Genomic DNA, 22201 nt, shown 5'->3' on the forward strand with positions numbered 1-22201 from the left:
TCCCGCGGTGGAGCTGGAAGGGAAGGAACAGAGCCATCCTAGCCACCTCCCTTAGATGCCCAGGTCAGCCTCCCCAACAGGGACCACTCAGAATCAAGATAATTCAGAGAACACTTTTCTTCCCCAGAACAAACCACATCAATTTTTAAGGACTAAGTAAAAGCACACTTCACCAGCAGATGAGCAGAAGTAACACATGAACATAGACTTATCACAAGAGCCTGACCAACAGGGACCAGGCTTCTGTCCACCACCCCCTCCTGGGTTCTTCCTGGCCTTTCTCTGCAGCATTAGCTTGTAGCCTGAACAACATCAGGCTTACTAATGGTCACACTTGACTTTGTACCAAAATTGTATCAGTAACTTGATCAATTGCATCTTGAGACTTAACTCTATATGGATTTTGGCTGGTACCAAAAATCAAATCCATCCTCAGAGAACAAATAAGAAAATTCCAAACTCACATAAACCAGGCTCTATAGGGATTCCCTGATGGAGCAGTGGATAATAATCTGCCTGCCAAAGCAGGGGACATGGGTTCGATCCCTGGTCCAAGAAAATTCCACATGCCATGAAGCAACTAAGCCCATGGGCCACGGCTACTCAGCCCCTCTGGAGCCTACAAGCTGCAACTACTGAAGCTAGAGCAACTAAAGCCAGTGCTTCACAACAGGAGAAGCCACTGCAATGAGAAACCCACACACCACAACTAGAGGAAGCCCACTGCACGGCAACAAAGATCCAGTGTCACAGCCAAAACTAACTCAATTTAAAAAAAAAGAAGGTTCTAAATACTAAGAGCAGACTCCCTCAGAAAGAACACACAGCTTTTTATTACAAACCCACTTAACTGCTGCTACCACTATTGAAGCATTTCCTTTTCTTGTAACTTAACTGCAGCCAACTGACTGATAGCTCTTTTTCATTTTCATCCAGAAATGGCTGCTTCCACCAAATTTAGCACTGGTCCCTCCTACTGCCCTGGCCCCCTGGAACGGCATTTCAGGGACACTGTGGTCATGCAGGCTCACTAGCCTTGCCAAAACAGCCTCCATCTGTCCTTCTCTTGGCAACGAAGTGTGTCATTCCACAGGCCTTGGGGGCAGCAAGGGGCCACATGAGGAAAGGGCTATGACTGCATAAAGCAAATCCTCCAAAACTGAGCAAGCTGGGCCCAAAGAGGCCACTGATTCAACCCACCTTTTTCCAGAGGGCTCTCTGTGAGAACCTGGGCTGTCACAGCTACTGAGGCCCCAGCTTGCCTTTCCCTTCTAGATAAAGGGAAAGCCCATTAGTGCAGAAAGGGAGTAGTTTCCTCAACCACATCAGAACATCTACAATTTCAGCCTCTCCTCAAAAACAAAAGCCGACTATCGGGCTTCATTGTTCCACCTTGACTATCAACTCTTCCCCAAAGAAATATATAAAAAATAACATTAACCAATAGTGTTAAACCAAACTTTCCAGAAGCTGATAAATTAGATTCCCAGCCCTTCTCACACCACTTTAAAATAAACACACTCTTTACTAACATGGTTGTGGAGACCTCACACAGTTCCAGAACAAACAGGCCAAAAGGCCCACAGACGTGCGAGAGTCCCAGCAACACACTGGCTCAGAGCCCTGGATGCTCACGCACGGGGAGGCCGGCAGGGGGCGCACCACACCTACCAGGGCCGACAGCAGGCACGGTGGCTTCTGGGATGCAGACAGCAGACACCGCGCTTCCAAACCCTGGCCATCTCCAAAGAAGCACAAACCCCATGAAGCCACGGGCAGCCCGGCCCCTCTAGGCCCCTTGTGGGGAGGCTGGCTGCATGTTCGGGCACCCAGAAGGGCACCCTGAAGCTGCCTCACCGCACACCCTCCTACAGGTTTCAGCCTCCTGCTGTGCACCCCTCCCCACACACAAATGGCCTCTGGAGACCCCCAGCCTCCCCAAGACAGAAAATACCACCAAAAATAGCCACAGCACTGCTGATGGGGGGAGGCTGGGGTTCGCTGCGACGTTTCTTCGACTGGTGGGTACCAGGCCCATGTCCACTCAATGACCCAGGGAACGAAGGCAGGCAGAGCCCACACCAAGACCCTCTGATGAGGCAGGTTCCCTGTGGACACTCCTAGCTTGGGGAACTGCAGGCAAAGGCTCTCGTCACTGCTGTTGTCCCCGAGGCAGCCACAAGCCCCACATGTGTAGCAGCAGCAGTGCGACTACTGAAGGGCCCCTAGGGAGGACGGGGCGGGGTGGAGGGGGTGCACTCAGGCTCAGAGCATCACTATGGCAGCATCCCCATACCGCGACAGCCACAGATGGTCCCCGGTGGGACCCTGACTGTGAGCGGGTCACACTGTTCTCCTAGAGCCATGTGAAGGGAGGCAGCACCTCTCAGGAGCCCTAAGGGAAGAGGCGGTAATTAGGGGGAAGAAGTACCGCCAGGTGGGGGACATGTTCCTGGGCAGTGACCCCCAGCACTCTAGGATCCCATCTGTGCCCGTGTCCCCACTAGACATGAAACAGAGCTCTGGCCTGGGCTGAACGGTTTCTGGTCACTGTGTAAACGTGCATCATGAGTTTGTGAAACCTCTGGGAGCGGTATTCACACCTCCCTGGTTTTATCAAAAGAAAAATCCAAGCCGTGGGACACACCTGCCCGGCACGGGGACGCGGGGAGGAAACGCGGCAGGAAGGGGATGTGGATGGCGAGGGAAGGCCGGGAGAGGCCTCCCTCAGGGCTGACCTGTAGGCCCCTGTCCCTGTGGGTCTCGGGGAAGCAATCAGCAGTCCCACTCTTTCCCAGACTCTGGCTGCCAGGGACACAGGACACTGGAGAAACCTCAGCTCCACTCACGGGGACAACAGACCTGAAGCCCACACAACCCGCCGGCCCTCACGCCCCGGCGGCTGGCACCCTCACAGCCCTGCCCTGCTGAGCCGCCGTCTCACGGTGCAGGCGGGGACGCAGGATGCATCGCTGACCATCGCACCCTGACTGGGCATTCCGTGCGGTGGATTCATGAGCTGAGCCCAGTGCCATCCTGTGCCCATGCTCCCAGCCCCAGCCCACACTTACCAGCTGCGGCCTGTCCTCCTGCCTCTGGTCCTGCCCCGGGCGGTGGATGAAGGACCGGGTGGATGCTCTATAGTGGTTCAGCAGGCAGAAGATGACCACGACCATCACTGTGACCACCACCACCACCACCACCACCTGGGCGAACTCCAGCTCCGCTGCGATGAAGAGGAGAGCTGTCAGCCGGGCATGGGGCCACCCCCTCCCAGACCCTCCAAGGACAGAAACTTCCCCGGGCCTGCTGCCTGAGGGTATCGCCGTGTGGCTAACAGGTGTGGGAGGAAGGCCCCAGCTGCTTAGATAGGTTCTGTCCTGAGATGGGCCCATATCACACGGACAGGCAGCCACCACTCGGGGACCTTCCCCAGGGCAGGCAACTCCTGGGTTCCATCTCCCGGGACACGAGAGGCTCAGGGCCCAGTCCCTGCCAGACCCCTGCCCCTAGAGGTTGAAACTATGACTCCCAAAGCATCTCCCCATGGCCGCACAGCACCCTGGAGGGAAGAGGCACCACCCAGAGAAAGGACGAGACATGTCTCCACTGGGTTCCCACTGCACCGTTACAGATGTCTGTCTAAACCACACACTCCCCACCCGTGCATTCACCGGCAGTGTGTGTGGGCATGGGTGCCAGGGCTTTTGTGGGAAGCGGAGCCCAGGGCCAGCCCTGTGTCATCCTGTGGGCTTAGAAGGAGGGTCTTCCTGAACCCACAAGTCCCATCCTGTGGCACCATCCTCCACCCCACCCTTGGCCCCCCCTTCACACTTGAGGGACAGAGATGGACAAATGGGCCTGCCAGGCCAGGCGGGGCATGGGGCGGCGGCAGGGCCCAGGTTGGGGGGCTGGATGCACCCCTGGCCCATGACTGGGCTCCCTACGGTAGCTGTCCGCTCTGCTCTGCTGTGCTCTGGACACCAAAGGCCTCATGGCTGGTGGGCAGGGGCTTGTCTGCACTTGTACGTCCTCGGGGAGGAAGCCCCCAGAAGCTACAAAGCACTATCAGAATCGTCATGGCAGCACCTCCGGGAAACTGAAATCACTGCCTGTCTGAGGGCCAGGGCTGGGACTCTGCAGCTGGGCTGCAGACACCAGCGGGACCTCGTCTATCCTCACAGGCTGTGGGCATGACACACTTGTGAGGCAGAAACTCTTCTTCACAACGCTCTGCCTGCACACAACTGTCCGTGTCTGGGACATAGTGGTGCCCATGTGACTGGACCCCAAACCCCATCCCCGAGGACACAGATGAGGCTGTGTGAGCAATGACGAGCCCACCTCCATCATCTTGTGTTCCTGACGGCAGGCAAAGTGGTGGACTGAGGACAGACTCCGGAGCCCCAGCTGGGTTCTGGGGCGCCCACTGCACAGGTGCCCACCTGGAGGATCACTCCTGCAGGCAGATTGAGGCCCACCCTGGCCACCAAGCACAAAGTGGGCATCTCAGGAGTGGACCACAGTTCTGGGGACAAGCAGACAGGAAGCACGGAATCAAGGGCAGTCAATGCAGCACCGAGACTGAACCTAAGAAAATGCCTTGTTTTACTGACTTTTGTTTCTATTTTGTGAATGAACAGCAGAGTATTCAAAACTTGCCTTTCAGGTTGCCTTGTACCCTGGAATTGACAAATGTTTTCTCTTCTCAAGAAAACTGTACTGCTTTTTGGATGATGACTTCAGTGAGGGGCCTTACATGCCTCTACATGCGTTAAGGCTTCACTTGGAAGCTGTCAGCCCATGTCCTCTTGTTCTGAATATGGAAGGCTATGCAGATGACCATTTGCAGCAATTCAATCAAATTATATTGTCATACTTCTATGGACATTTGCAGATATATATCTGTTTCACTTAAAAAGTATTTTTATTATAAAAAAAATAATGAAGACTCCTTTAAAGTGTAAAGAACATATATGGATATAGTGTATAATACACAAGTTCCCCTACACAAGCCGGCAGCTCTCACCGCAATGCTCATGTCATCCAGGGCACAATTCAGCCACTGTGTGTATCTGTCTTTCACCTCTTGAATAAGGGCTTTCTTCTTTTCGATGAATGGGATTGCTGTACAAATATATTGTTCTTTTTTTCCACTCAATACATCACAAACATCTTTAAACAAGATCTCATTCCCCAGTTCCTAAATACGAAACACTGGACCTTGCATTCTCTAAGCGACTGCTCTTTATGTGGTTGGATTTCTTTTTTCTACCATGATCAAAAAGATTGTGTGTGACCCACACTTGTGAGCACCCCTAAGCAGAGATTCCACACACTTACACAACCTTGTACACTTGCTCTTGTCAGAGAGAGGGAAGGGAATCTCCTGCCTCGTGGCTCCTTCTATTTGTACTAATTTGTGGTGGGGGGTGGGGGAGTGGGGGGAGGGCAAAAACATGTATCTTGTTGTCATTTGTATTTCCCTGGTTACTAGTGATTATGATCTTTCCCTATGATTAGTGGTAATTTGTATTTCTCTTCATACTAGTTCATATCACTTTATTTGTAACTTTCTCATTTGTAAGCAGTCTTTACATATTATGGCTATATTACAAATATTTTCTCCTGGTCTGTCACTTCTTGAAACTTTTCCATGGGTTTATAGATAATATAAATTTTTATGCCATCAAATATTGCTACAATCTTTTTCCTTTATAGCTTCAAAGCTTCTCATTGATTAGGAAGGTCTCTCCAATACTCTTAAAAATATTTTTCTTCTAAGATTTTTATAGCTTGTTTTTTATTTACTCTGGATCTTTATTTCTTTCGGTCTGAACAGGACAACAGCACCTAGAACCTTATGTATTATCTGACAAATATGACTGTTCTGACCTAATATCACACTAAAAAGTTCAGTATAAGCAAGGGGAGATAGTCTTCAGCTATGGGGACTGCCCAGAAGCCCTCACCTTTCTTTCAGAGGGAAAGAACTATCTTTAAAAAACATTTGCTCTCAGGCTGTGCTGAGCCAGCTCTCTGGGAAGTGTGCTCCCTCTTGGGATCCTCCTGAGACCCTCCCTCCTGCACTGCTGAGGCCAGCGGGCCCTCCAGGGCTGTGGTCCCGTTGTACCCTTAAACATGACTCATTACCTCCAAAGAGCTCTATGTGGATGACATCTACCAGCATTTACCATATTTGAAATTAAAACTAAGGTGAAGGTGTAGTCGCTCAGTCGTGTCCGACTCTTGCGACCCCGTGGACTGTAGCCTACCAGGCTTCTCCATCCATGGGATTCTCCAGGCAAGAATACTGGAGTGGATTGCCATTTCCTTCTCCAGGGGATCTTCCCGACCCAGGGATCAAACCCAGGTCTCCCGGATTGGAGGCAGACGCTTTAACCTCTGAGCCACCAGGGAAGCCTAAAGATGTTAAATATTTATTCATTAAAAATAAAGTCACCACATGTTAACACAAGTAACAAAATAACTTCCTGGTGCCATCTCACTTAACACCATGTGCATCTCTACTCCCTGTGCCCACCCCCTATATGCCCCCCAACGGCTTCACCTGCACCCACAGGATGTGTGGCTAACCACGACAAATGAGTGGTTCTTGTCTGCTCGTCCTTTCACCGGGGCTGTGGCAGCCACCAGGGCTGAGCCCCCACCTCCGGCCCCAAGGTTTCCTCTGTGAAGGCCCTCCATTCACTGACCTGTGTGACACACACAGTCCTGGAGAAAATGCATACACCTTGAGCATGACTGACCTACAAGCATTCACGGTTGGGTGGGACTCGTCCTGGGTTCTGTCTGCAGACAAAGAGCCCTGAAACTAACCAAAGCAGGTCAGTGAGTCCCAGGGGACCTATGTGCATTCCATTGAGGCACTAACTCTCAAAATCTGTAAAGACTCTGTGTCTCTACATGAGCCAGAGGCCCTCGGAGACATTTATGTGTCTTGTGTGCCTGTTAGGGCGACTCTGGTCAGAGGTGATGGCTCTGTCCATTACAGGTTCCCATTCTTTGAGGTTTATGACTATGCTATAAAATTCTGCCCGGAGATGAAATTTTCCACATAAAACTTACACCCTGGAATTTGGCCTTTAAAAAACAAAATAGTACATTTTAGTAAGTTTGCTACACTTAAAGTCATGAATGAGGATTTTAAAAGAACACGAACTTTACATTCCTACAGACTCAAAACATAGTAGTAGTTTATTTGATATTTGTGAACATCAGCCTATAGCAAAGAATAATTCACTAATATATTTTTAGTTTTAAAAAACTGTAACACAGAGAGCTACTTATCTAGAAATGTTCAATGCCCTACATGTGTTCCAACCACAGTGCCTCACGCCCCATCATTTTGTAAAACTGTTACATGGTTTGACTCAGCTACCAAGCTGACAGCAGATTAAACATTTCTTAAATAAATCAGTCTAAGTTAAAAAAACCCTAAAACAGCTGCACAACAGCAATGAAGGCCCTGTGTTAATGCACTACGGAGTTTACTTGCACACTATTGATATCAAGACAGTACTTTTTCCCTCTATTGAAAAAAAGAATTATCATTATTCTGTGTTTGTCTCAATATTTATTTTCACAACAGTTAAGCTTCTCCCTACTAGGTGGCTTTTACAGCTCTGAGAACCACAATTACTCTTGCAAACCCAGGAGAAAATGGAAAGCAGTATGAAGTTTATACTTCATGTGGATAAATTCAGGGCCAGTTAGACCCCAGTTCTAGTTCTGCCATCTGACTTCATCAGCTGCAAAAGCTGTTTTCTCATGTGTAAAATAAAGCTGAGTCCTCCACTGTATAGTCAGTGGGAGCATGAAATAAAATAACCCCTGGAAACTTACAAAGTGTGGTCCAGAGTGATGGTTAGAAACACAAGAAATTGGGTGCCATCCCACACTGGCTCAACCAGAGCCTGCATTTTAACAAAACCCCTAGGTGGCTTCTGAAACTTTGGACTAATCCAGAGTCCTCATCTGGATTAAACAAGCAAACTGGAGTTCAGAAAACCTGTGACCTGTGAGCCAAACAGAAGAAACAAGGTGGAACCAGGGCCCACGATTGCTACTTAACATGACTTTCAAGAGTGGAGCTCTCTTAAAATTGGAAGTATCAAGGGAACATTTCATGAAAGAATGGGCACAATAAAGGACAGAACCAATAAGGACCTAACAGAAGCATAAGAGATTAAAAAAAGGTGACAAGAATACACAGGAGAACCATACAAAAAAAAGGTCTTAATGATCTGGATAACCATGATAGTGTGATCACGTACCTAGAGCTTGATATCCTGGAGTATGAGATCAAGTGGGCCTTAGGAAGCATTACTATGAACAAAGCTAGTGGAAGTGATGGAATTCCAGCTGAGCTATTTCAAATCCTAAAAGATGATGCTGCACTCAATATATCAGCAAATTTGGAAAACTCAGCAGTGGGTTCAGGACTGGAAAAGGTCAGTTTTCAATCCCAAAGAAGAGCAATGCCAAAGAATGTTCAAACTTCCGTAAAACTGTACTCATTTCACATGCTAGCAAATTATGCTCAAAATCCTTCAAGGTAGGCTTCGGCAGTATGTGAACCGAGAATTTCCAAATGTACAAGCTGGATTTAGAAAAAGCAGAGGAACCAGAGATCAAATTGCCAGCATCCACTGGATCACAGAGAAAGCAAGGGAATTCCAGAAAAATATCTACTTCGCCTTCGTTTACTACACTAAAGCTTATGACTGTGTGGATCACAATACACTGTGGAAAATTCTTAAAAAGATGAGAGTACCAGACTACCTTACCTTCTCCTAAGAAACCTGCATGTGGGTCAAGCAGCAGCATTTAGAGTCAGACATGGAACCACTGACTGGTTAGAAATTGGGAAAGTGAAAGTGAAAGTCACCCAGTCATGTCCGACTCTTTGCGACCCCATGGACTGTAATCCCATGATCTGGAGTTCTCCAAGCCAGAATACTGGAGTGCGTAGACTTTCCCTTCTTCAGGGGATCCTCCCAACCCAGAGATTGAACCCAGGTCTCCTGCGCTGCAGTCGGATCCTTTCTCAGCTGAGCCACACAGAAGCCCAAGATACTGGAGTGGGTAGCCTATCCCTTCTCCAGAAGATCTTCCCAACCCAGGAATCGAACTGGGATCTCCTGCATCGCAGGCGGATTTTTTTTTTTTACCAACTGAGCTATGAGGGAAGCCCCAAAATTGGGAAAGGAGTACATCAAAGCTGTATATTGTCACCCTTATTTAACTTATATGCAGAGTACATCATGCAAAATACCAGGTTAGATCAATCATAAGCTGGAATCAAGATTGTCGGGAGAAAAATCAACAACCTCAGGTATGCAGATGACACCACTCTAATGGCAGAAACTGACAAGGAACTAAAGAGTCTCTTGATGAGGGTGAAAGAGGAGAATGGCAAATAGAAGGGGGAAAAGTGGAAGCAGAGACAGATTTTATTTTCGTGGGCTCCAAAATCACTGTAGATGGTGACTGCAGCCGTGAAATTAAAATATACTTACTCCTTGGAAGGAAAGCTATGACAAACCTAGACAGCATATTAAAAAGGAGAAACATGACTTTGCTGACAAAGGCCCATATAGTCAAAGCTATGGTTTTTCCAGTACTCATGTATGAACTAAGAGTTGGACCATAAAGAAGGCTGAGCACCAAAGAACTGATGCTTTCAAATTGTGGTGCTGGAAAAGACTCTTGAGAATCCCATGGACAGCATGGACAAATTGTGGTGCTGGAAAAGACTCTTGAGAATCCCATAGAAAGCATGGAAATCAAACCAGTCAATTGTAAGGAAATCAACCCTGAATATTCACTGGGAGGACTGTTGCTGAAGCTCCAATAACTTTGGCCAACAGATGCGAACAGCTGACTCATCACAAAAGACTCTGAGGCTGGGAAAGATTGGGGGCAGGAAGAGAAGGGGGAGACAGAGAATGAGATGGCTGGATGGCATCACTAACTCAATGGACATGTTGTTTTTTCAGTCGTTCAGTCATGTCTGACTCTTTGAGACCCCATGGACTGCAGCACACCAGACCTCCCTGTCCTTCACCATCTCCTAGAGCTTGCTCAAATTCATATCCATTGAGTCGGTGATGCCATCCAACCATCTTATCCTCTGTCATCCTCTTCTCCTCCTGACTTCAATCTTTCCCAGCATTAGGGTCTTTTCTAATGAACTGGCTCTTCGTATTAGGTGGCCAAAGTACTGAAGCTTCCGTTTCAGCATCAGTCCTTCCAATGAATATTCAGGGTTGATTTCCCTTAGGACTGACTGGTTGGATCTCCTTGCTGTTCCAGGGACTCTCAAGAGTTTTCTCCAACACCGCAAAAGCATCAATTCTTCGGCGCTCAGCTTTCTTTATAGTCCAACTCTCACATCCATACATGACTACTGGAAAAACCATAGCTTTGACTAGATGGACCTTTGTCAGTAATGTCTCTGCTTTTTAATATGCTGTCTAAGTTGGTCAGAGCTTTTCTTCCAAGGAGCAAGCATCTTTTAATTTCATGGCTGCAGTCACCATCTGCAGTGATTTTGGAGCCCAAGAAAATAAAGTCTGTCACTGTTCCCATTGTTTCCCCATCTATTTGCCATGAATGGGACCAGATGCCATGATTTCAGTTTTTTGAATGTTGAGTTTTAAGCCAGCTATTTCACTCTCCTCTTTTACCTTCATCAAGAGGCTCTTTAGTTCTTCTTTGCTTTCTGCCAGATGGGTGGTATCATCTGCATATCTGAGGCTATTGATATCTCAATGAACATGAGTCCAAGCAAACTCCAGGAGATGATGGACAGGAAAGACTGGCGAGCTGTAGTCCATGGGGTCACTTCAGACATGACTTAGCAACTGAACAACAATAATGTATCATGACGAATTAGGATTTATCCCAGGACTGCAAGGTTGGCTTAACATCCAAAAATCATTTAAAGTGATATACTATTATAAGTAAATAAATGAAGAAAAGCTGGCTTAAAACTTAGGGGAAAAAAATGGAGAAAGTATTTGGTAAAAACCCAACATCTTTTTATCATAAAAACACTCAACAAACCAGGAACAGAAAGGCATCTACCAAAGCTCACAGCTAATTATCATACTTGTAGTGAACAGCTGGCTTTGAAACTAGATCAAAATGAAGCCCTAATACATGCTACCACATGAGAGAACCTTGAAGATACCATGCTATGTGAAAGACGGCTGTTACAAAAGACAGTGATGTGAAATATCCCAAGCAGGCAGATTCAGAGACTAATAGGAAATAAGTGGTGGGCTAAAGCTGGGAGCTTCGGAGAAAAGGTGGATGGCTAGTAATGGGCTTTAAGTTTCTGTTCAAACTGACAGAAATGTTCTAAATTTAGATCATGTTGATGGTTTTGCAATTCTGTGAATATACTAAAAGCTACTGAATTGTATACTTTAAATAGGGGAATTGTACTACATATGTGAAATATCTCAATAATGGCAATATAATAAAAAAAACTATGAAATGAAAGTATTCTGCAAATAGCACTTCGTAAGTTTAAAAACACCTCTACATGTAAATGCTGATTCATAAAACCAAGTTTTACCTGTGCAACTCAGATAATAAACTCCTAAGAAACACCTCGAACTTGGATCACTTCACCAAGTTCTGGTTTCCTTCTATACTCCAACTGGGAACCATGACTTCCTGTTAAACTACTTGTAGACGACAAATTTTCTTTTTCATGGCCTTGTTTCTCATCTCGGAATTCCAAGAGTGAAATACAACATTAAAAACTGAAGGGATCACACCACTAATCACCCCACCATGGAAAAATCATACCTACACTCTTTACTGTGTAAGAATTTTCCTTAAAAAGGTTAAAAGCCAGGCTGACTACCCAGTGCCAAGCCCATCAAACATACATGTGACAATATGTCTTATACACTCTACCAAACACTACTCATGCTTCCGCCCACGGCACATCTCCACGTGGCTGTGGAAGACAGCTCATTCCCTTCCCTAACCATAGGGTTACCCTTCTGGCCTTCAGAGAGAAAGGAAACTAAACAGTGATTTTAAGCCGACTCACAATCCACAAGGCAGTCAGTACAATAGTGAAGGTATGCTTGGGCTCTGCACGTAAGGGTCTGTGTTTGTACTGGGTTAGGATAAGAGATTTCTCACTCTAGGTCAGGGTTTAAAAAGTCAGAAAGACACCCACTGAAGAAGTAACTGACTATTCAAGTATTTCTCCTAATTAAACAAGGTAAGTCATCTTCTACCCAAAGCTCTATCATCATGGAAACATACTAGAAATGCACTAATGAAGGTCTGACTTGCATCAGTCACACCACCTTCTTCCTCATCACCCCTTGATGCCCTAAGAGTGTCAAAGGTCCAACAAAGCCAGGCGTGCATAAGTGGCAGACAATACCAAGTGCTGTTGAGTCTCACTGGCTTCACCCACAGCCGACCGCTGAGCTCTGCAGTATGGTTTCATGCCTGCTAACATGAGGAGCTGAGAAATTTTCAAAATTCCAAATTCTATGACCTGAGGAATCATAAGTGGTGGTGCCCTAAGGAAAAGATAAACTGCAACAGCTACACTGAGGCCCATTTCAAAAGGACCAATAAGACTCATTTATCTGCATGCTGTCACCCAAATAACTACCAGTTCATGTCCAGTTAAAAGCCCCCAAATCTTTCAGCTTTTCAAACACAGAACCTGAAGAACAGCTACAGGATAGGGCCTCTAATACCAACTTGGGTTGTCCCCTGAGATGTCAGATCTGCAAACTGGGAGGTTTTACACACCCCTGACACAGGACACAATCAAGGCCAGTTTACAAGTGCAAAAACAGAATCACAGACACTCTCCTAAAGTCATAGTGGTCATGTGGAAACACAGGACTAGAATCATGGTTTTCCTTTATTCCACACATACTTGAAGGATCTGACAAAAGAGCCAGTTACAGCACCAAACAGCTCACGGCTCACCTGCGGACTCTGGCTGGTAATTCCAACCCCAGCTCTGCATTCCAGGTCCTGCGTCTCATCATCCACATCAACAGGAGCTGCTGCACCCTGAACGCTGATGCTGAGATTGGAGTCTTTAAAGATTATTCTCAAGATAAAAGGTCAAGAATGAAAAAGGAGGCTTGATCGCATGAAGACCCTTTCACAGACAAACTAAGATAAACTGTCTGATTTCTCGTCTTGTGGAAAAAAGATTAAATTCAAAACTCATGGATGAGGAGAAAATTTTTCTGTTTTCAAAATCCTGTCACTTCAGTGACCTACTCAGACTGCAGGGTCATATGAAATGCACCTTCTCGGGGTCCCTGGAAGAGGAGTGAGCCCCACTTCTTCCTGCCAGCCTGGTGGGGCTAGTGAAGTGGAGTCCTGGCCCAGGAAGCAACAGCCCAACTCCTTTGGGTCTGAGATGGTACCGAGTTACCTATCACTCCAAACACCTGCGCAGAAGCCACAGAGGGAAGCCAGTGATCTGAGTTCTTCCTGCAGTTGCCTTGCCTACAAAACAAAGGGGCACTCTTGCCATCACCTCACCCACTGAGGGCTTCAAATCCTTGAAAATCATTCCCTGACTCCTCTATTTGAACAACATAATTTTGGAAAGAAAAAATAAAAGCAAACCAGGAATTGAGGAGTTCTACTCTTTCTGCTTCCCTGGTAGCTCAGATGGTGAAGGGTCTGTCTGCAATGTGGGAGACCAGGGTTCGACCCCTGGGTCGGGAAGATCACCTGGAAAATGAAATGGCAACCCACTCCAGTATTCTTGTCTGAAGAATCCCATGGACGAAGGAGCCTGGCGGCCTACGGTCCATGGGGTCACAAAGAGTGGGACATGACTGAGCAACTAACACAACACTTTCACTCTTTCTACTAACACTTAATCTAAAATCTAGAAAGTGCCAAGCAGATGGAGAGACTAATCAAGGGGATCCTTGGTTCTAACACCCAACCCAGTCTATTCTGAATGGCAGACTGGGCATTTCATAGACAGAAGCCGATGCCCTGCCCTGGTTAGAGGGCCCTAGAGCTCTGTCCAGATGCAGCAGTAATCCCAAAAACCACGTGGTATCTTGGAGCTCGAAGAGGCCTAACTAACCAGCTCCTGAGACAAGGAATTTGAAGCCAGGAAAAGGCATGATTTGGCCAAGGTCACTGAAGAAGTGATTTGTGTAGCTTCTACGAGAACTCAGTTTCCCCACTCTCAAGTAGTGTGACCTGGGTATCCAGACTTTGAAGAAATAATCCAGACTCTGAAGAAATCCAGACTTTGTACATATATACATAGATGCACATATATACATAGATGTGTTTATACATATGTGTATATTTACACACAAACATGATATGCACAGACGTGTATTTAGAAATTCTAAAGAGGCTAACATGCTCGTTGCAGTTTTAATGGACTGGGCTGCACATGTAATTAAGAGTTCATAAAAATTACTTGACTGGAGCATCCAGACATTCTCCATGAATGCTGTTTCAAGGCAAGTGCCATTCCCAGGTCCCTGCTGTTCCTTCATTCCTTCACAGGACAGGGGGTGAGTCCCAGAAGCAAGTGGCAATGCTTCAGAGTCCTGTTATGAAGCAGATGTTGTTCTAATTGGGCTGGAAAAACAGTTTGTTATTAGTCAACAATTATTTATTGAGAAAAAATCAAAGTAGGGATTCTTTCTTTCTTTCAAGAGACCTTTAGAGTCACTAATGACTGGGGATCACCGTCAAGACTCAAGTGTTCCTTTCATCCACAGTAATAACCCTCAGTAGCCTTGGCGACCATGGAGGCGATCACATTCACCAGCAGTAGCACGTCTGACCTGCTTCAACAGCCTGGCCTGCTGGCCAGAGGAGCCAGGGAAGACAGAGAAGCAGGGCCACAGATAGGCCCCATCCTGGGCTGGCATTCCAGGAGTCTTTCCCCTCGTGAGGACGCACTGCTTCTTGTTTTCTCCTGCCAGAGAGACGCCTCTGGAAGGGATGCTTGAATGTAGCCCACTGCCATGGTACAGCCCTACTCCATCCTCCCTGGTCTATTTTGGTACAAGGGTAAGAATTCCAAACAGCTTGGATAACAAACAAGTTGTGTGACATGCAGACAAATTTGGCAGTGGTTGCTTAGGAACTGACAACAGTGCAATCAAGAGGCGATCTCCCAGAGCAGCCCACGCCAACACCTCTTAAAGAGATAATCAAAGTTTGCAAAAACCATTCATTATATTTTAATAATGAAATTTGTTAGACCTTGAAAAATGATTAAATTTTTTGTCTTAAAACTTTTTTAGAAATTCAAATTCAACGTGGAAATAATGAGCCTGGTTGTTAAGAATCTGGATGCACTGGTGTCTGGTGTACAGGATCTTCAGTGATTCAAGGACAAGGAAGACGATGATGGAAGTGTTACCTGACATTTACAGAGTGATCACACCAGACACTAAGACAAGTGTTACCTCTTAACTCACTTCTTAACTACTTCTTGTCTCCCTCATCTAAAGGAAACCACCTTTAGGTACCAGTTTTGGAGAAGGTCAACTTTAGATGACAATCTTTTTCAAAACGCAGGTAAAGTCTAGCATTTGTTTGCCATTTTCTTAGGCCTGATAACTGGTCTGGAATATCCATGATTTTCATGGATTGGTTTTTATCACAATATGTTAACAATATCTACATTTTATACAGCATCAGTCACCCCTTAAAGGGTGGCTCTCTTTGAATAACGGGAAGAGAGTAACTTTACAGTGAAGAGAGCTGACTGACACACACGACCTCAGCCAGGGTGAGGGCCCCATAAACAGTCATAAATCACATCAACAGTATCACCCTTCATCTATTACAAAGACTAGGATTCAGCAACAGTCAATCCCCTAACATGGAATTTTCCAAATATATTTCAACTTTTCCCACTGGCATGTCTTTAACAGCTGAAATTCCTTTCTCCCCAAAGGCATCTCATGCCTCTAGAAACCTCCTGACACTGAAGACCCAGCCTCCAGGCCACCGGCTCCATGGAGCTATCCTTGCTCTCAGCTATAAGTCCCTACATGGCCATCTGATCTGGGCCTATAAATCCTCTTATGAAAAGCTCATCTGTTCAGGCAAAGCCAAGCACCATGCCCACCTCTCCCAGAGCATCCTCGTTACCCCTGTCCTCTGTATTTCACACGATTCAACAGATATACAGTACAAGTAACCACATGCTTATCTGGACAGCAGAGTTCTTGAGAGCAGAGTTTATACCTATTTCATTTCTGCCAGTTCAGACACACTCACTCCAGCGAGGCCCTGTGGCCTCTTGGAACATGTGAAAAGAATGAGGACTCAGCATAAGAAGGAAAATGCTGCTCACTAAAAATGTTCCCCGACTGCCCAGAAATGATAGCCAGTAGTCTCAGAAATTCAAAGTGATAATAAATAACTCATACTTAAATCAAGCTTCTGGACATGATGAATGAAAAAAAAACAACATCCATTAATGCTAAAGAAAACAGGTGTTTTTACCCAATTTGTGGTAATTTATGCAAGTTGTCACTCTCAGCGACTGGCCAGGTAGGGCAGAATGCTTTCCAAAATGACCATCAGCCTCAGGCCAGATGAGTAATAAATCTAGTGCTCAACAAAGACTTACGTTCTCTCTAAAATTACAAAGTCATGAGGAAGACACTGTTGAAGCTACTAAAATGGAAGAGACTAGTCCACACACAAAAAACTACTTACCCACCTTCTTAGTAAACAATACAACTGTCAAACGAGCTCTGAGTCATCATCTAAGTCTTGATTCACTCCATCTACAAAGTAAGATAATTCAACTATATATATATATAATACCCTATAAGCTTCTCTCTCAACTTGTAATTCTGTGTCTTTGTATGAATACAGTTAGTTTCTCTGAGGCATGCCTGGCTTGCTTATTAGGACAGACCAAGTAATTTTTCAACTCAAATATGACTTATTTACATTTCTTTATGTCCTAAGGTAACAACTGCTGTTCATCTGAGACATACAACAAAATTTAGATACTTAAAGACTACTATCTTCCAGACCACTTCAAATGAAAATAGCAACCCCAAAATCAGCTATTTATCTAATATTTCATCTCACAGGTAAGAAAAGACCAAGACATTTCATCACAAGTAATCTAGCAGAACAATTTAAAAACACAGAAGAGGAGTAGAGGAGATGAGGAAGAGGAGATGAGAAGGAGGAGATGAAGATGATATGGAGGAGAAGGAGAAGAGGAGGGGAGGAGGAGGAGGAGATGAGGCGGCGGCGGCGGGTCACAGCGGATCCCATAACAGCTGCTCTGGATGCTATGATGAGCTCAGAAAGGCAGCAAGACTCGACTGATGTCAACCTTCCTCTTATGGATTGTAACTCAAAGAAAAATCCCCTGCAGTCCACAGTGTATTTATATTTGCTTTCTTACATAATGTCCTCTTTCTGTTCTAGTACCCCACCCAGGATACCACATTACATGCACTCACGCATCTCCTTAGGTTCCCTGCTGTGAGAGTTTCTCAGACTTCCTTGTTTTTCATGACCTTGGCGGTCATGAGGAGGGATGGTCAGGCATTTTGTTGAATTCCCCTTGACTGGGATTTGTCTGATTTTTTCCCCATGTGATGAGACTGCAGGTCTGGGTCTGGGGGAGGAAGACCACAAGGCCCAGCATCATGTCTGTCACATATCAGGAGTGCTCTCTGCAGGGCTCCCTGCTGCCAGAGGAGCATGTCTTATCTCACATCTTCAAAGACTTTAAAGAATGATACTCTTCAAGTATGTCTGCAAACTGCCTCTTAACACAGAAATAAACTACTGATTTAGATCTTAAAAAGAGTTCTTTCTTGGAAAGTAATTATTTGCATGTTTTGGACTTTAAATTCTTGTCTCACAACTTCAAGGCTTCCCTGATAGCTCAGTTGGTGAAGAAGCCACCTGCAATGCAGGAGACCCCAGTTTGATTCCTAGGTCGGAAAGATCTACTAGAGAAGGGAAAGGCTACCCACTCCAGTATTCTGGCCTGGATATAGCCCATAGGGTTGCAGAGTTGGACACAACTGAGCGACCTTCACTTTTTCTCATATCTTCAGACACGTTTATCACTAGACACCCAAATTAAGTACTGCAAATCCAGCAATGACCAAAACGTCCTAGTGCCTTTGTGTGTACACAAGGTCATACACACTTCAGTGGACAAATATTTTCAATGTGCACAACACAGGAAACCTTAATTTGTGGACAAAAATATTGATGCTGCTAAGTGATACTGAACAAATCACCAACTATGAATCTTTACATCTATTTTCCATTCATTAACAATTTTACCACTGTTTCAGGTCTACAAATATTTAGACTCAACTGGAAAATCCCATGGATGGAGGAGCCTGGTGGGCTGCAGTCTATGGGGTCACCAAGAGTCAGACACGACTGAGCGACTTCATTTTCATGCATTGGAGAAGGAAATGGCAACCCACTCCAGCGTTCTTGCCTGGAGAATCCCAGGGACGGCGGAGCCTGGTAGGCTGCCATCTATGGGGTCACACAGAGTCGGACACGACTGAAGTGACTTAGCAGCAGCAGAACAGCACATTTACTAAAAATACGTAATAACAAAATACTAACCTTTTATCATTTTTCAATCCTTTCCTAAGAATATTTTAAAAATGGGGTAAGTCCTAACTGACCCACATGATAAAGTAAACAAAAAAGAGACTTTCACGATGGTCCAGTGATTAAGAATCTGCCTTGCAATGCAGGGGACATGAGTGCGATGCCTGAATGGGGAACTAAGATCCCACACACCATGGACCCATCAACGATTCAGTTTCCTTTGCTCAGACACATAAAACACAATTAGGTATCAATATTTGCTATTTAACGCAAATGCCTCTGTGAGTAAAATAAATTTAACAGAAATATTGGGCTTCTGAATCTTACTCACAAAACCTCTTGCCCTTCAGTGCCCAAAACTCCAACTTCTTATTATAAATGTTTAATAAAATGAGCAGATCATTAAAAACTGCCAGCAGGGAACTTAGTCTTTAAATGCGTGCATGGTGCCTCCCTCTACACCTCAAGGCAAACGTTTCCCCTCTCAACTCAGCTTTTCTGAGGCACCACTGTGCTGTCCCAACCAGGTATCTCCCAAAGGTGATGGCCTCAGGAGCCCATTACAATGACAGTCAAATTCAACTAGGTGGCTGCCTGCTCTGGGGAAATGCAGGAAGTTGCTCTAGCTCATTGGCGGTGGGGGGCGGGGGTGGGGGGTGGGGAGGGCACGCGCGCGGGGGTTGGCTGCAGCAGCGCTCATGGACCCACTGCTGGACAGTGATGGATTTTCCAACAAGCCTAAGACCCTGCTCTTGCACTCAAGCAGCTTGTGCAGGAAGTTAATTTTTCAAATAGTTCTAGTTTTCAAAGAAGACCAGAATCTGCAATTCCAACTTTAAGGTAAAAGCACACTGTGTTTTAAATGGATGCCAGTCAAGTAAATAACAAAATCCTACACGCTTCCTTCCTTTTTACCTCAGAGGACGATTAACTGAAGCTAAGTCAGTACAGAAAGGAGATTAATCAAGGGAGACACAGTAGCTGAGAAATGTCTGTGTGTGCTGTCATCATCTTGCAATCTTACCAGCACCAGCACATTTCAAGATAACAAAAACAGTCACAAGAGTGCACAGCTATACTCACCAAACAGAATTTCAAATGAAACCGTTTGAAGTGGCATAAATTCAAGAGAAGGGATGCCCGCATCAAGAGAAATGGAGTCCCAGCTCCTTCAGTGCTCCTTTCCTGGGGTTTCTAATCCTGGGACCCACCAGCACGCAACCCTGCACCCCCTCTGCACCTCTGCAGGTCAGGGGAGCAGTGGGGTGGGCCAGCCCTCAACAGCACTAGACCGGGCCAGTCCTGCACCCACAGCGCACACACGCTCCCTACCGGTGGCATAGAGGCTTGGCATTTTTGCTCCAGATGCCAATTTGTTGTTTAGTCGCTTCAGTCTTCCCTTGTAATTAGCTGGTAAGGAATCTGCCTGCAATGCAGGAGACCTGGGTTGGGAAGATCCCCTCGAGAAGGTAACTACCCACTCTAGTATTCTGGCCTGGAGGACTCCTTGGTCTGTAGCATGACAGGCTCCTCTGTCCATGGAAATCTCCAGGCAAGAATTGTGGAGTAGACTGCCATTTCATTCTCCAGGGGATTTTACCAACCCAAGGACTGAACCTATGTCTCCTGCATTAGTAGGCAGAATCTTTACCAACTGAGCTACCAAGGAAGCCTGAGTTTACTTAACATCGACTCAATTTTATATACAGATTCACTTTGCTTCCTAGGTGCTGCAAGTGCCAAAGAATCCGCCTGCCAATGCAGGAGATACAAGAGACAAGGGTTTGATCCCTAGATTAGGATGAACCCTGGAGAAGGAAATGGCAACCCACTCCAATATTTCTTGCCTGGAAAATTCCATGGACAAAGGAGCCTGGCAGTCCATGGGGGTCACAAACTAAAAGAATTACAGAATCCTCAGCTTCTTGGCCCAGGGCTCTTACCAGTTTTTCTTGAACTTACATCTTTTACCAAAAACAAACAAACAAACAAAAAAAACCCAAAAGCAGATACAGATAAATCAAAAAGACCTGGTGCAAAAACTAAAAAAATCAAAACAAACCAAAAACTAACCCTGTTTTACATAACCTCCACTGGCAGCTGGTCGTTTCATTTTATTTCCTTGTTCCTGGGCCAGGCTTAGGGTTAAAACTCATTTGCTCAGTGACAGTCTCCGTGGTCAAGGGCAAAGGTAGTAATCTGGGGAAGTCTCCAGAGTGTTCAGTGGACAGGGTGGCTTCTCAACCCTCATCAGAGAGACTTCTATGTTTGTCTCTCTGCCTACCTTTCCTCCCTTTAAAGGAGCCAACTGACATGTAACTGAAAAGGATGAGGACCCAGATGCCTGACCTCTCCATGGAAAGTGTACGCAGTGTGGCTCGACAGACCTGTGGGAAGGGATCTGACTCCAGCCTCCACCATTGGAGGTGCAGCTAGGGCATTTCTGCTCTTCTTCAAGAAAGATTATAAAACTTCTAGGCCTCTTTCTTCAAGTCCTCCCTATTTCAAGGTATTTTCCTCCAAACTACAAAGGAAAATAACCAACTTCTCATTTATTTAGATAAAAAAGTAAATAACATTCTTCTTTATAAAAAAAGATAAAATTTCTGTTTACAGCATGATTTAACTATGGGCTGCATTAAAAATTTAACCAGCTTTCTGAAAATAAGTTTGACACAACTGGAGCATCATCAAGAAGCCCAATTACCAAACATCCCCAGACCTGCAGTGAGGCAATCATCCTTTGATTTTAAAAAGCGCTGATATATTCATGCGGACGCTACATTAGGAAGAAAGAGAGTTATAGGAAAGTGCAGGTAAGAACTGCCTTGAAATAAACATCCGTAAAATGTGAAGAAGGCAGCAAAGTGTAAAACCACGAAGCGTTTCAGTGGCAGAAACCAGAAGGAAATGACTGGTTCTGACAACCCACAGGAAGCAAGGAAGGCTGGCCACAGGAGAGTCAGGAGGTGTACCTGAAGCTCTTCCAGGGAACTAAACACAAACAGGAATGCAGCAACCCCATGCACCATTCAAATCAAATGAATTTTAAATAATCTTGCATTTTAAGTAACTGTTTCATAGTTTTCATAGCATCATTGTACTTTGCCTCTTAAGAGTCAAGAGAGATGAGCACATTTCCTCGGGCCTCCCTCAGTTCAGGGAAAGATACAAGATGTTCAAGAGAAAAATGGAGAAGTCTTTTTAATTCCCAATGTGGAACATCACTCACCTTCTGAGGTGAGTCATTAAACTCAATTCAAAAAAAAGCCCACTTCTTTCTCCCTCCTTCCAGCTATAGACACAGACACCTTCAAGCCTTTATTACATAAATTCAGACATATTGAATGCTACTCCATGGTAAGGATTATAGCACAATAACAAATCATCAACAGTCCCGGGCAACAGGGGTACCACTCGTAAATAAAATCAATATTCGAACTAAACCCAGATTCGTAAAACCTTGCTAGGCATAAAGGGGAAATGCTCTGGTTTTGTTGCAGGAAGGGGAACCCCTTCCAGGGCCTGAAAGTGGGCTCTGTCTAACAATGGAAATGAA

At 45.6% G+C, this 22201-nt stretch overlaps 1 protein-coding gene across 1 annotated transcript in view; it reads right to left on the minus strand.

Moving 5' to 3' along the window:
- The window catches only part of LDLRAD4 (low density lipoprotein receptor class A domain containing 4), a 169324-nt gene that overhangs the window by 16992 nt on the left and 130131 nt on the right, over positions 1–22201 (minus strand). The window contains 1 exon segment of the mRNA XM_040264580.1: positions 3072–3226. Within this exon segment, the coding sequence (XP_040120514.1) occupies positions 3072–3226 (155 nt within the window).

This window comes from Oryx dammah, unplaced genomic scaffold, assembly GCF_014754425.2.
Source record: "Oryx dammah isolate SB20612 unplaced genomic scaffold, SCBI_Odam_1.1 HiC_scaffold_22, whole genome shotgun sequence".
Lineage (NCBI taxonomy): Eukaryota > Metazoa > Chordata > Mammalia > Artiodactyla > Bovidae > Oryx > Oryx dammah.